The following is a 16,234-nucleotide window of genomic DNA, read 5'->3' as shown; positions in this document are numbered from 1 at the left end:
GGGATGGCCCTTGCACACGCACACAGGGCAGTTTTAGAAACGCCTATTCAACTAATGTGAAATTACAGGACTACAAGCGCTGCCATGTTACACTGACACACACTCTTGTTCTGGTATTTTTGGGGAACGCAACTGTTCTTGTGTTTCAGACCTGGGAGTAAGATATTTGGAATAAACTATGTTATTACTATGTTACCACTGTCCACTGGTTAACGGATGCCAGTATGGGAATCCTCATTATATATTTATGTTTTTTATGATCTTTTAATTATGCTTTTATATAGTTTGAATAAAAAAAACACCAAACATTGCCTCTCTTTAAACTCAAGTACTATGCCTAAACATGCTAAAGTGCAACAAAGTTTGTTTTAAATACACTGAATTTTCTTACATATTTAACACTGAAATTCACGGTAACAATAGTTACTTTGCCCCCATCAAGTAATTAGGAAATAGTCCAAGGTACAGAAACAAGTATCAGTAAAGTATACTTTAATGAAAAAAAAGATCCCACTAACAAGAATAAAGACATTTTGAAATTCATTTTTTTCTTTTGCATGCATTATAGACAACATTTTTAATACCCTTCAAAGCCTATAAAATCATCTACCTTCAAGCGTTGTCATTTCAGTTACCATTGTAACCTTTTTTCTTGTTCGTTTTGGAGATTGTAACATATCTACATTGCTTTAATAATGGCATCCCATATATTTAAAGCACAACTACACTTAATTTACTGACGATTTTGTCCCACTTTACCAGTGTTCACCCTAAGTAACAGGCTGATACATACACAGGACAAAATCATATCAGTAATTCATATCAGTAGAAAACTGCATTATTCCTGCTTTTCCAGAAGGAGTGTATCCATGCATTGATTGGGTGAACACATACACACATCAGGGAACTTTTAAAGTTGCCAATTCAAACTTGCATTCTACTTTGAAATCCCTCCAGTCAAAAGCAACCTGGACATGGAGAGGTGATTGACCAGAGACTTTCAGCTATACTGTTTTTTTTTTTTTTTTTCTAAAACATCCAATAACATTCAGAGGTTTCATGAGTTCTCATGCATCTAATGCAGTTTAACTATAACAGAATTTCCAATGTTTTCAACATTGAAAAATATTGTGCTTAAAATAACAATTCACCAAAAAGCAGCATAAGGTGTAGATAACATTCCATATTTTTACACTGTGCAAACATAAAATGATATGTGGTAACCATTAAAATTATGTATAAAGTATAGTGTACATTTGGCACTTCAAATAAAAAATACGAAATACGAACAGTGACAACGTCCCCAAGCCCAATGTCAGAGGTTGGCCTCCATGAGGTGGTTATGGGTAACTGCTGGTGACTGTTTGCTCTTCATGCCCTCAGTGCCACACTTGGAGCTGTCCAAAAACAGTGTGCGTGGGGCGCACAGTGACAGCAGGATCTGCTTGTACTCCCGTCGGAAGTTCTGGTTGAGCAGCCCATAAACCACGGCGTTCAAGCAGCTGTTGAAGTAGGCCATAAAGTAGCTCATGACAAACAACCACTCGGGCACGTTAGGCGCCACTCGGACGGGATCGATGGCCACCGCCAGGCCGATGAAGTTCAGAGGCGCCCAGCAAACAGCGAACAGTACGAACACCACGAACATGGTGAGGAAGTTACGCAGGTCGCTGGTTTGAGTCCGCTGACGGCGGCTCTCCGGCGGCCGCACGCGACTCTTCACGCGGATCACCAACGTCCAGATGCGCAGGTAGCAAAAGGACACCACAGCCAGCGGGACAAGGAAGTGCACAACGACCACACAGACGGTGTAGGACGAGCTGGCCGTCTGTGCGAACGTGCAGGAGTACACGCGCGGGTCGTAGCTCAGAGACCCGACGAGGAAATTGGGGACCGTTGCCAGAGCAGTGAGCAGCCAGGTCAGCACCAGGTAGAGGCATGTGTTTCGCCGCGTGTACAGGCGGTCGTAGCGCAGGCCGTGGCAGATGTAGCAGTAGCGGTTGAGTGCAATGGCGGTGATGTTGAAGACAGAGCCAATGACACTGAGGCCCATGACGAAGCCGCTGAGCTGGCAGTGCAGCGTGCCCATGGTCCATCCATTATGGAAGATTGCCAGCAGTGCTAGTGGGTAGGGGTAGAGTGCGACCACCAGATCTGCCACCGATAAGCTCACCACAAAGATGTTCCCTGTGGAGGAAAGAAAACACAAACATTTAGCCATCAATTTTCTCTAAGAGTAAAAGTGTGTCAGCAGCATTCAACAAAGGCCATTGAATGTTAAAGGCCGTTTAATGACTGGAAAGATTGGAAAGATAAACCCACAGTCTCTCACAGAAGAATTGGATGTCTACAGAAATGCTTTTAATATTTCACTGTGGTTGAATACAACTGCCAGTAAAACAGAAGCCAGTTCACTACCATTTAAAGCAGCAGGCCTTCAAATTACTACTGCTAAAGGAAACACACTTGTTTAGAAAAGCAAGCAATATTTCTCCAAATGATCCGACCGCATGTTCTGCCGAGGAATGCAATGGTTTACAAAAGAGTAGGGCGAAGTGTTCCTAGGCCTGAAGGCTCTGATCACTAATGTCATGCCAACTTCTGATAAGCATGAGCCGTGCGTGTGGGACGGTGCTCATGTGATCCGCAGACAAAAAGCTGCCGGACTGATGCCGTCATAACAATCAGCAGTCATTTAAACAATTACAGCGACAATTGGGCTTAAATGTCATAAGTTGTATCACTGAATTCTATCTTTTTTTTTTATTGAAGACGGTCGCTTAGCAAGGTAATTGCACAAAATAAAAGATTGTCAAGAAAAGATCAGCCTTTGGCTGTTCTTATACAAAGCTTTTAAAAAATATACAGTACAGGCAAAAAGTTTGGACACACTTTCTCATTCAATGTGTTTATTTGTTTTTATTTGTCTTTATTTTCATGACCATATACATAGGTAGATTCTCACTGAAGGCATGAAAACTATGAATGAACACATGTGGAGTTATGTACTGTCATGATCCAGTCCGGAAGGGGTTACGTTAGTTTCACGTTTGTCATGTGTAATGTTCCCTAACTGTTTTCACCTGTGTCTAATGTATAAAGCGTCTCTGTTCGTTTCTGTTCTCCGTCGGGTCTTTGTTATGTTACATGTTCACAAGTTGCCGGATGTCTTCCCTGTCCTGTTCTTCACTAATTAAACCCCTGTATCGTGACGAGGAAGAAGGAATGCATCCTTCTTCCTCGTCTAGTATTGTCACAGTCTCAGTTCACCTGCCTCGTCATACCAAATGGCCGTGACATGTACTTAACAAAAAGTACCCAATTGAGATGGTTGGGGTGAGCTGGACCGCAGAGCCCTTCTGAAAGTGAAGTGATTGTCACATGCGATACACAGCAGCACAGTACACGGTGCACACAGTGAAATTAGTCCTCTGCATTTAACCCATCACCCTGAGTGAGCAGTGGGCAGCCATGACAAGCGCCCGGGGAGAAGTGTGTGGGGACGGTGCTTTGCTCAGTGGCACCATGGAAGACCTTCTGATTATGGGGCCGCTTCCTTAACCGCTAGGCCATCACTGCCCCACTGTGAAGTCAAAGGGCCCAACAAGTGCTAAACACTTCTGGGAACTCCTTCAGGACTGTTGGAAAAGCATTTCAAATTCAAATTCAAATTCAAATTCAAATTTTATTTGTCACATACACAGTCATACACGGTATGATGTGCAGTGAAATGCTTTCTGCAACTGCTACAGACCACAGTATTGCAAATGTTGCAAGTAAACAATGAACCAATATGCAAATATTGCAAACATAACCAAGTATTACACTTTTACGTCTTTAACATAAAATATGTGTAACTGGTAGGGTGAAGGTGTGCAAATGAGTTACAGTTTTTTTTACAATGTTTAAAGAAAGAGAGAAAGAGCCATAAAAGAAAGAGCAGCAAGGACCTTTCAGGTGACGACCTCTTGAAGCTCATCGAGAGAATGCCAAGAGTGTGCAAAGCAGTAATCAGAGCAAAGGGCGGCTATTTTGAAGAAACTAGAATATAAAACATGTTTTCAGTTATTTCACCTTTTTTTGTTAAGTACATTACATTTACTACCAACGTAAATGGTCATGAAAATAAAGAAAACACATTGAATGAGAAGGTGTGTCCAAACTTTTGGCCTGTACTGTATATGAAGATCAGAGTAGCATAACATTTAATTCACCAGTGGGGCAACTCCAAAAATGGGGTGCTTCATGTTTTAAATGGCATATTTTAAAAGATAGGTCTCTGGCGTGACAATGAGCGTAGTGGAAGGTGGGGTGATTACTATGTTTTAAATGATGGCACGTGGATTTGTATCCTCCACCCCATATGCATCTGCTGCTTCTGGATAATTTTACTCATTATTACTAAGAAAACATTGTCAGTCAACCACATTTCCTGCATGTGAATGTCCATAGCATTGCCGTAGCATCCACAGTTGATGCAAATGCGCTACCGATAAAGCCACCAAATCAGGGCCCCGTTTTTGTGCTGACAGAACTAAAATCTCAGTGAATGCTAACGACATAGGGAGCTCTAATCAGGGCTAAAATTCAAGCTGTCGGTCCTGATAACCACCCTGCAGAATGGAGGCGTCATGAGATAAGCCTGTAAGAACAGACCTATTACTCTCAGCACTTCTTTCTCAGCGTATGATTCTTCCGAAAGGTTCTCGTTCATTTTGTGTTTTGATGTTGCTGGTGGAGACCCTTTTTAAGACATTTTGGACACTATTTTTGAACTGGTGCTAAGCAAGTGTCTTACTCACTAGACTACTACCCCAAAACCCCATGACTTTGTATTCATTTTCTGTGGTCCTTCCCTCAGTCAACTGTATCTAAACCATGCAAAAACAGCAATGTGTCTTCACTCATTTTTAAGATTTTTCTTCTAATCAGTAATATCATTGTTTGTCCCCAATTTTTTTAGTACCCCCAATTCCACTTCTTAAGTTGAATAGGGAAAGTACTAAACTGTGCAGCTGAGACCCCCAACCTACTTCAGTATTGGACCACCTTATATGAAACGGAGGACGGGTATAAATTTAAAACAATAATTGTTCCTGGTGTATATATTGGCCAATATCCTTTTAATATAAATATTATGATGACCTTGGGTGAATTGCATATCTCTCCGCAAAGATGCTTTAGACAAATCCCTCCGGAAATCTGAGCCCACCACACAATGAATGGCAATTTATTTGCAGTAATATTTCAAAACAATTAGAGTTTATTGAGGTATAAATGAAAGCACTCAATGTCTCAATTAATCTTCTGTGAGGGTTTTTCAACACCACAGTGGCTCGCTGTTTTATCAGTACAGCTGCCATGTTTATGTAACTCGACATTGTGCTCTGGAGTCTCGTTGTCTAATGATGAAGCCCGGACCAGCACTGGAGGGGAGTGAGGGAGTTCTGTACTGGTACGCTCCAGCTCTGAATGCATGACATAATTATGGCAACCAACTGGAAGCTAAATGCATGCATTGCAGAGGCATGAAATGGTTTGCCAAACAGTAGGGCAAAATGTTCCTGAGGCTAAAAGCTTTGATCGCCAAAGGCATGCCATGACATCAAGAAGGATCCTTTTCATCCAGATTCTGGCCTGATAGGCATGAGCCGCACGTGTGTACTTAATGATACAATATTCGATGCTGATCAACAAGCCTATTAAATCTGAATAAATGATGGCCAAGTAAGTAAACTATGAATCCAGGGAAATCTGAACACAAAATCTTCACGCAAAACCTACATTTGCCGTTCATATGTAAACCGCGGAAAAGCATAAAAAAAGATCAAAGTAGCTTAAAATTGAATTTACCACTGGGGGGCTTCATGTCTTAAATGGTAACTCTGGGGGGCATCATATGACTGGTCAAAAGAAATTTGGGATTAAGTACACTTTTTACTGCCGATGCTGAGATGCAACAATCAAGGGATTGTTGAGGCAATTTTGCCCTTTCTGAGCAGTGGTCGTTGCCAGGCTCATGATAAAAAAAATAAAACATCCATTTGTAGGACAATGTCTGTTTCTTAGTTTAAATGAAAGATAATGGCCTTGGAACAATATGTCTTCTGTTTGGCCCCTGCTTTTCAGGTCAAATGCACACACTTCCCATTTCGGATCCTTTCTTTTGTCCTTTTGTTGCAGACCTCTTGCAAAATCCATTCATTCAATGTATATAAGGTGTAGATTGTACAATAATGTGTACACCAACGTCATTTACAGCCCCGTACGTCAAACACCTTTTGTGTCAGTGGAAATGAAAGCGAGTCTTTTGAGAACATACTGTAGGACCTAAAGGCACGCCATAATGCCCATAACAGTGCCTGCACAGTCTATTTTTATCATTTGTTGACTGATCAAACATGCATTATCTTTGCATAAAAAGACAGTAAACCCAGATATGTAACTCGCAGTTCTTTTCCTTTTCAAAAACACATCAAACAAAGAAAATGCTAACAAGACACACCAGCACCATGCTGTGCGTTATATTCCCCGGAGGGCAGACAGCCCTGTGCACACTGAATCAGAGAAAACTGATGAGAAGGTCTTGGTGAGAGCACAGAATGTTTAATTAGTTGTTTTGCTTCATTGCAACCTAAAAAACAGACCAGTTGCCATGAAGAAAAAGTATAATAAGCATAACAAAAGCACTAGCCGTTTAAGTAAAGAGTTTGTTGCCTGTGTGCACATTGCGTTGCTGAAGACAAAAGCTATTTACTTTTTTTGCTAAAACTGTCAGGATTGCCTGCAGCTGGGCTCCACACCGGAACCCAATCCTGACGCCCCATAAATGCCGGAGGTTTCCGCCCGTTCGGGGTCGCTGGCATTTTCGTGAACTCTATGCACGAACTTGACCTTGTTTGGTGTTATGTGTTTTGAGTTCTGGCAATCGCCACACGCCTACGGGTTAGTTTATGTTCTTTATTTAAGTTTAAATCGTTTTCGGCCACCGCGCCAGTCTTTATTTGTATTTCTTTGTTTGTTATAATAAAACCCCTTCCCAGCATGTCAAACCTCTGCGCTTCCTTCCCTCGTAAGTCCGTAGTCGTGACAGAATGCCAGCGACCCACCCAAAAGCGCAGAGGTAGAAAGCAGAGGAGAAGAAACGCCGTGAAGGACGCAGCCCGGCGCGGCGAACGCGGACGCCAGGGGAGAGACGCGCCGCCCGTTCTGGTGGAGCGTTTTCTCCCCGAGAAGCCGTGGTACGCGGCGCCGCGTGATTACGTCACCCCCGGGAAACTCCGCGAAACCCGGAAGCGACAACGTCGGCGGGTGAGTGGGCGGAGCGAGGACGTTGGCGTCGGCAGCAGCGAGGAAGTGACGTGGGCAGCGAGCGCAGAAGATGCGACCCCCACGATCTTCGGCATGTCGAGCCAAGAACTCTGCGCTCTGCTGGCAAGGCTCCCCGTGGACTGGGACGACACGGACGACGACGAGAGCACGGGAGACGAGAGTTGGGCTCCGCCCATCGCACCAGTCTGCGATCGTCGCAAGGTCCGTGGGGACCCACGTCACTTCCAGGGGGGTGAGAAGCGGCAACAACAACGGCGGCGTTCCTCCAGCGAGGAGGTGGGCAGCCTCCAGCCCGAATGGCCAGAGTACTGCCCATGGGAGCTTATCGCGCCATGGGTCCAGGATGTCCGCAGGGTGGACGACCCTCGGAGTCACCGGTGGGAGGACACGGATGACGAAAGCGATGATGACGTGGATTTTCGGTGGGCGGTCGGTGCCGGGATGGCTCCGCCCAGCGTGCGCGTCCGAGATCATCGCGGCGTCCGTGATGACCCATGTGATTTCCGGGGGTACGAGGTTGACACGGACGACGACCAGGATGACGCCGTTTGGGCAGTCGGTGCCGGGATGGCTCCGCCCATTGCGCCCATCCAGGATCGTCACGAGGTCCGTGGAGACCCACGTCCCTCCCAGCAGTGTGAGGAAAGCTGGTGGAAGAGGGCGACGGGAGGTCGCCAGCCAGCAACTGCGCTGCCGGGACTGCCTCGCAGGGAATCCTCCATTCCTGCTCCAGTCGCCGACCCGCCTTCCCTCTGCCCGGACGTTCCCCAGCGAAATGGCAGCGCAGCACCAGCACCCACACCTGCTGGAGAAGACGTCCACCCCCCTCCACACCACACACCTACCACCATCTCCAGCGACGTGCCCAGCCCCGTGTGGGACAGCCCAATTGTCCCGGGACCCTTCAGTGGGGCAGCAGACACTGATAAGACCACCACCATCCTATCGTGTCTGCTTGGGTCAGCATGGGGCTGGAGCGCAGCCCTCTGGCAGCAGGGAGAGACAGACAGCAGTTTTCGGGACTTCCAGCAGAGACTGAGGGCGGAGTTTGATCGGCCAGAGCCTGAGCCAGGGATCGAACTCTGCCCCTCCACCCACATCCAGCGCCAGTCAGGATCCGGGGCAAGAAGACCAAGCACTGGCGGGCGACGAGAAGGTCGCGCCTCCCGAGATCCTGGCTGTGCCCCCTGAGGAGGTCCCGGAGTGCTCAGAGAGGGAACTAGACGACCCTCTCTTCTGTCTGTCTCTGTCTGTGTGTGTGTGCGTGGCATATGTGTCCGTATGTCGCCCCCACTTCCCCTCTTTGTGTCCACCAGATGGTGACCCAGCAGCAGAGCCGAACCCCAGGGAGGGAGTTCCCAACCTGACTGCACCGGTCCAAGGCGAGGTGGACGAGCCCCAAGGTACCCCTAAGTCCAGCCGGGGGGGGTGCTCCCCCAAAGAATTTTTTGGGGGGGTGCAGTTCGGGTTGGGGACTCCTCCTGAGGGGAGGGGAGGTGGGGAAGCGATGGAGCTGGGTCCTCCGGTAGCCAGTGAGGAGGGCGGGCCAGGCATGGGCCTGCGTCTGCCTCCAGAGGGGTGGAGCGCCATAGAGCCCCCCGGGTAGGCATGAGGACCCAGCTGGGACAGACAGGAAGAGGGCCTGCTTGTCCCAACGGACGCAGAAGGGGCTAGCCGGATGGTCTGGCAATGCCCCCCCCTTGGCACCAGGGCCGTGCAGCGAGAGGGGCTGCATAGTCCCAGAAGGCACCAGCCTGGGGTGCCTGGAACAGTCGCCGGAGGCTCTGGGACAATCTCCCTGCGCGGTGCAGGGGGTGACACAAGACGTGTCAGAGGGGACATGTGGAGACAGGGCCCACACGTACCCAGATGGATCGGCCCTGATTATTGTGTGCAGGTACGGGAGTCCGGGGCCGCCATGCGGGACCACGCCGGGGAGCCAGGCCGAGGGTCCGGGGCCGCCATGCGGGACCACGCCGGGGAGCCAGGCCGAGGGTCCGGGGCCGCCATGCGGGACCATGCCTGGGAGTCAGGCCGAGGGTCCGGGGCCGCCATGCGGGACCACGCCGGGGAGCCAGGCCGAGGGTCCGGGGCCGCCAAGCGGGACCACGCCGGGGAGCCAGGCCGAGGGTCCGGGGCCGCCAAGCGGGACCACGCCGGGGAGCCAGGCCGAGGGTCCGGGGCCGCCAAGCGGGACCACGCCGGGGAGCCAGGCCGAGGGTCCGGGGCCGCCAAGCGGGACCACGCCGGGGAGCCAGCCCGAGGCACCGGGGCCGCCACGCCTGACCACGCCGGGGAGCCAGCCCGAGGCACCGGGGCCGCCACGCCTGACCACGCCGGGGAGCCAGCCCGAGGGACCGGGGCCGCCACGCCTGACCACGCCGGGGAGCCAGCCCGAGGGACCGGGTCCTCCAAGGGGAGGATACAGCAGGGCAGGAGCCCTGTGGTTGCCACCGTCCGCCCCGCCGCCTCCACTGATGGTACTGTTGGGGCTCCGAGGACGTAGCCCTTGGAGGGGGGGCTCTGTCAGGATTGCCTGCAGCTGGGCTCCACACCGGAACCCAATCCTGACGCCCCATAAATGCCGGAAGTTTCCGCCCGTTCGGGGTCGCTGGCATTTTCGTGAACTCTATGCACGAACTTGACCTTGTTTGGTGTTATGTGTTTTGAGTTCTGGCAATCGCCACACGCCTACGGGTTAGTTTATGTTCTTTATTTAAGTTTAAATCGTTTTCGGCCACCGCGCCAGTCTTTATTTGTATTTCTTTGTTTGTTATAATAAAACCCCTTCCCAGCATGTCAAACCTCTGCGCTTCCTTCCCTCGTAAGTCCGTAGTCGTGACAAAAACGAATTACTATAATTGTTTGTCTGAAAACAAGGACGCTGAAAAAAGTACTGAGATCAGAGCATAGGGCTGGGCAAAGTATGCATAAATATTCCTATCACTGGCAATTAGAATGAATGAGTTTCATGGTATAGCTTTAATACTAATTTCACTGCATGTTCAACTGTTATTTGCTGAGATTATTCAGCGAATAAAGGGTTCGATATGGCAATTTAAAGGTTTTAAATGTAATGAAACCATTTGTTCTATCACTTACTCTGTTTTAATGCATTTTAACCACACTTAACTCCAATACACAAACTCTTCAAAATGTGAAGAACAGTTTACAATATTTACATCTAGTGAGCTATCAGTTTATTTCTTTATTTTACCTTTTACCAGGTGGTAGTAGCCTAGTGGGTAGAACACTCGCCTGTGAACTGGAAGACCCAGGTTCGAATCCCGCTGTCGAATCCCGCTGTTCCCCTTTATTTCCCCTTTTGGCCACCGCGCCATTCTTTATTTGTGTTTACTGTTTATTTTATAATAAAATCCTGTTCCCAGCATGTCAAACCTCTGCGCTTCCTTCCCCCGTAAGTCCGTAGTCGTGACACCCGCTAACTTCCATTGTGTCCCTGAGCATGACACTTAACCCTGAGTTGCTCCAGGGGGACTGTCCCTGTAACTACTGATTGTAAGTTGCTCTGGATAAGGGCAGCTGATAAATGCTGTAAATGTAAATGTACCCAGACGAGTATTAACATTCAAATAGGTCAAGGTGATGTCTGACCACAGACTCTCTTTTATCCCCCTCAGTGAAAGGAAATAGAATGTCTAGTGAAGTAAGGCCCTGTCAGAGTATTTAGTCAAGACGATACTCTCCCTATGGTGGGATGTGTGTGTACATTCAGCTAATTGATTTATATGAGCAAGAACTTTTTTATTACACTAGTCAAAGCTAGGACCCAACCAGGATTTTATTAAAACTATGAGACTACATCAAAAACACTCAAGCAGCAAAATTTGCACAGATCAAAAAATCCTTACGTCACTATACTGAGTGGCTGTATTCAGACTGGTGCTAATTGCAGTGATATGCCTGGAGCATGTTTGCTAGTATACGTTCAGGCATCCTATTACACAGATAAAACTGCTTGGTAATTACCTGTGTCTTAAAAGAAACTCAACTGCTGTTTTAGTTAGTGTGTAATTATTTTTGTCACCCAGGACACAATCTTGAATGACGTTTTCATTAAAAAGAGGAGGAAGCTCTTATGTACACTGCTCCCTCATTCTGGATGCAGTAAATAGTGCAAATAAAATTAATGCAGTGGGTTTAAAAAAAAAAGTCCAGATGTAAATAAGTGGAATGATGTTGACCTGTGGTAAACAGAGCGAATGGTAGTGGCACAGCTCTGGGTTTTCTAGCATGCATGTCTGACTTGTGGTTAAGTGGAAGGCAGTTCAGTGCTTGTCTTGGTTGACAGAATGTATCAGCGGGAGCACAGTCAACCATGCATTTAAGCGTTTGAGGGTGAGGAAGCAATACCCTTATTTTTGGTAGTTATCGCATCGAGAGGCTTTTTGTTTAACAGCCAGCGAACATGCAATAATAGCGGACAGGATTATTGCTGCTCCAATGCTTCCCACTCAGAGTTAACAGCATAATTGGATAGAAATTTCTTTACTTTTGATTGTTTCTGCAACTGTTCTGTTTTTTTTTTTTTTTTGCTTGTTGCACATGTCATCCTGCAGGACTGAATATATTTTCAATGTATTACAAATCTACTCCCATTATAATAAAACTGTTATATATGCTGTTGATCACTAAACTAGACAAGAGAATATTATTTGTAAAGGACCCCATATGAGCTCTGGGAGGAGCTGAGAGACTTCATGAACAGTAAAAAAATTGGGCTGGTTTGAGGTGAGTTCAGCATTATTCTGTTAACATGTGTACCTACATGATTTCATCTCATATGAAATAAGCCCTAAAAAATGCATCGGTCGAGAAGAAACCTTTTTGTTCAATTCATTTTTTATAAACCAAACAATTCCCACAGCAAAACAAAAAAATCAAGAGAATGAAGATTACAGCCACAAAAGGGAGAAATGGACATTGAACATCTCACCCTATCTCACTGAACAGAGCTGGCAAAAGTGCGTTTTTTGGCGTTTTTACTTCAGCAAATTACTTTGATAAGAACCCAGATGTAGGTGTCACACACAACCCTGTGTCGCAGAATACCCTAAGGGCTGTGCTTTAATGGTGTTAAGATCTGGAGCAGGACCTAGTGCAGGGAACGCCACATTAAGCAGCCAGGATGTTCTTTTTATTGGAATCTGGAATCTGTTTTGTGAAAACTTGAGGAATGTTGCTGCTCCCTTCACACTACTGTTATATTGGAACAGGTCATAGGGCCTATAAAGCTTGGCCTTAATTTATATGATGTGCTGTAAACATCATCTACCTCCGATATTAAGTTTTCTGTGCGATCAGATGATTTGTAAGTTCTTCAGGTTTCGGTAAACATACAGACTCATAGCAGTTTTAAGTAGAAAGAACTCAAATTAAACACTCGCCTCAACATTGTCAAGAACTGATAAGCAACAAGTGGCCGGTGAAGAAAGACAATTCGTATGTTTGCTGATGGACCCGGCCTCCAGTTTACACCTTGTCATAACTGGACTCAGGTGATCCGTAAACATGCTAGCAGGGATACGTAAGAATCCGAAAGAGGGTTGGAGCGAGAATATTTGCACGTTATTCCTGGAGCGGGATTAGGAAACGTTGACCTCAACCAAGGATGTGACAAAAGGCGCGATGAAGGCACAGTTGTTCTAAGCCAGTCTCATATATCAAACTGCTGACTAGCCAGCGTAGCCAATCAGATTGTGAGAGCTGGCAGGTTTAATTCCCCCAGTTCCCTGCAGGGGACTTGTCTGAGGCACTGTGGGTTCACTTTGGTCAGGATATTCTGCGCTCTGAGGTATAACAAATTTGCTGCGGCGCACCGTGATCGAATCAAATCCTTTAAACAATTTGATAACAAGTGGCCGGCGCCTCTAATTGTCTTTTTAATGTTGCCACTATTGGCATCTGGTTAAGGACCCGGATCAAACCGAGTCTCGTTTCAAATTCTTTGCCTGTTACTAATGGCTACATGTCACATTGGCCTACATGTTATATTTAGTGACTAATGACTTCTGCCAGTCTCGAGAGGGTGAAGCGTGAGAAAAGGGTCCTCCTTGTTTGATCCAACCACGGCCGGACAGAGAGAATGAGCCGAACCTCTATGCTTCATTTAGAGGCACAACACAAAGAGCTCTGCTCTGACTTCTGCCTGACTGGAGAGAAAGACAGGGGGAGAGAGAGAGGGAAAGAGAGAGAGAGAGAGAGAGAGAGAGAGCGATGAGGCTTTCTATGCTTCATTTGGTAAGAAGCACAAACTCAGAAAAATGAGACAGAAAAACAGCTTTACACAACAGACCATGCAGAACTGCATTCATGGGGCTTATTATTTTCCAGACTGAGGATTAAAAACAGTCCTGAGCAAAACTTTGGTCTAAACAGTTTGGATTATGAGTGAGAACTTCTCATAGTAGGGCTCATGAGTGGGCAGAATGCGTCTGGAGAAAAAAATCAATTAGCTAACTTACCAACATTCTACAACATTCTCTACAACATTCTCTACAATATTCGCAAGATTCGGCCTTTTCTCTCACAACAGGCTACGCAGCTCCTCGTCCAGGCAATGGTCATCTCCAAACTCGACTACTGTAACTCTCTCCTGGCTGGAGCCTCTGCAGTCACCATAAAACCACTCCAGATGATCCAAAATATGGCAGCCCGTCTCATTTTCAATCAGCCAAAATACACCCATGTTACACCTCTTCTTACCTCCCTCCACTGGCTCCCGGTAGCTGCTCGCATTGAGTTCAAATCCTTGATGCTTGCCTACAGGGCTGTAAATGGAACTGCGCCCTCCTACATCAACACACTACTACCTAGATACACTCCTGCACGCTCTCTCAGATCGGCAAACGAAAGGAGACTAAAAATTCCTTCTTCACGGGGTCTCCGATTCCAATCATGTCTGTTCTCCGTTGTTGTCCCTGGCTGGTGGAACAACCTGCCCTCCTCCACACGACTAGCCGAGACTATCACCACTTTTAAGAAGAAGGTGAAAACCCTCTTATTCCAAAAATATTACAGACAAATTTAACACATACACATGCATACACATTGAACAAACAAATACAAAATGTATAAATACATTATAATTTTTCTTAGTCTAGCACCCAACACTCTCCGAGCATGTTCTTCAATGACAAGTCTAAGCCTTATCAGGGCTCTTAGTTTGTATACTTGATATTCTATAGAAATCGAACGAGAATTGCTGGTGTCTTCCCATTGTAAGTCGCTTTGGATAAAAGCGTCTGCCAAATAAAGTAAAGTAAAGTAAAGTAAAGTACCAATGGAATTTGGCTTTTCACCAGATACTGTAGATTTTAAAGATGATTCCACACAGTATTTTGCTGAAATGGCGTGACAGGTTCTACCAGAGAGCTGCTTTAAATTAATCATGAAAATATATAAAAATTATCTAAAAATGAGGATGATAGCCCTTTTTTGTGAAGTGATTGTCACATGTGATACACAGCAGCACAGCACACGGTGCACACAGTGAAATTCGTCCTCTGCATTTATCCCATCACCCTGAGTGAGCAGTGGGCAGCCATGACAGGCGCCCGGGGAGCAGTGTGTGGGGACAGTGCTTTGCTCAGTGGCACCTCAGTGGCACCTTGGCAGATCGGGATTCAAACCGGCAACCTTCTGATTACGGGGCCGCTTCCTTAACCGCTAGGCCGCCACTGCCACCACTGGCCACCACTCTTTGTCCGTGTGTTTGTGTGCATGTTACTGTTCTTTTTGTCAAGTTAGATTTCCATTTAGAAGAAACGTTAGTGAAAATCACCAGGGCATCAGTATTAAATAAAGAACAACTTCTCATAAAGGTTCAACAGCAAATGTGAACGTGTTTTTGCAAACGTTACTAATTGCACATCCTCTTTTACTGATGAGCCAGTGAATTGTCCAGCAGGACAAGCAGCACATACCACTCATATACGTATATGCAGATATGGTACAGTAAGATCACCCATAATCCATTGCGATGATATAATATGGTCAGCTATGTACACTGCTCACAAAAATAGGGAACACTTGAACAACACAATGTAACTCCAAGTAAATCACACTTACATTTACATTTACATTTAAGGCATTTGACGCCCTTATCCAGAGCAACTTACAACGTGCTTTCAAGTTACCATCGATGAAGAGATCAATTCCGGTTCACTAGGACCCCAACTATGAATACATCTATTTTATTCACACTTCAGTGAAATAAAACTGGCCACTTAGGAAGCAACACTGATTGACAACCAATGTCACTTGCTGTTGTGCAAATGGAATAGACAACAGGTGGAAAACAGGTTTGCTGCGTCTGTCAGCGTAGTGTCCAGACCATGGAGACGCTACCAGTAGACAGACCAGTACATCCGGAGATGTGGAGGAGGCTGTAGGAGGGCAGCAACCCAGCAGCAGGAAGCTACGTTCACTTTTGTGCAAGGAGGACCAGGAGGAGCACTGCCAGAGCCCTACAAAATGTGCATGTGTCTGCTCAAATGGTCAGAAACAGACTCCATTAGGGTGGTATGAGGGCCCGATGTCGATTGGGACATCATGTCTCGCTCCATCCATGCTTTAGTCCAGGTCTGGGAGGAGATCCCTCAGCAGACCATCCGTCACCTCATCAGGAGCATGTCCAGGTACTGTAGGGAGGTCATACAGGCACATGGAGGACACACACACTACAGAGCCTCTTTTTGACTTGTTTTAAGGACATTACATCAAAGTTGGATCAGCCTGTAGTGTGTTTTTCCATTTTAATTCTGGGTGTGTTTCCAAATACAGACCTCTATAGGTTGATAAATTTGATTTCCATGTTTGTGTGATATTGTTGTCAGGACATTTGACTATGTACAGAACAAAGTATTTAATTAATTAATTC

The 16,234-nt window shown here is 46.4% G+C and overlaps 1 protein-coding gene across 1 annotated transcript in view; it reads right to left on the bottom strand.

Moving 5' to 3' along the window:
• Window positions 1-475: 475 nt before the first annotated feature.
• mtnr1c (melatonin receptor 1C) overlaps window positions 476-16,234 on the bottom strand; it is a 30,167-nt gene continuing 14,408 nt past the window's right edge. The window contains exon 2 of the mRNA XM_028982599.1: window positions 476-2,187. Coding sequence (XP_028838432.1) covers window positions 1,316-2,187 — 872 coding nt within the window. The 3' untranslated portion in view covers window positions 476-1,315. The remainder of the gene's footprint in view (window positions 2,188-16,234) is intronic.

Source organism: Denticeps clupeoides, chromosome 6 (assembly GCF_900700375.1).
Source record: "Denticeps clupeoides chromosome 6, fDenClu1.1, whole genome shotgun sequence".
NCBI classification, from domain to species: Eukaryota; Metazoa; Chordata; class Actinopteri; order Clupeiformes; family Denticipitidae; genus Denticeps; species Denticeps clupeoides.
This window is presented reverse-complemented; position numbering and strand designations above follow the sequence as displayed.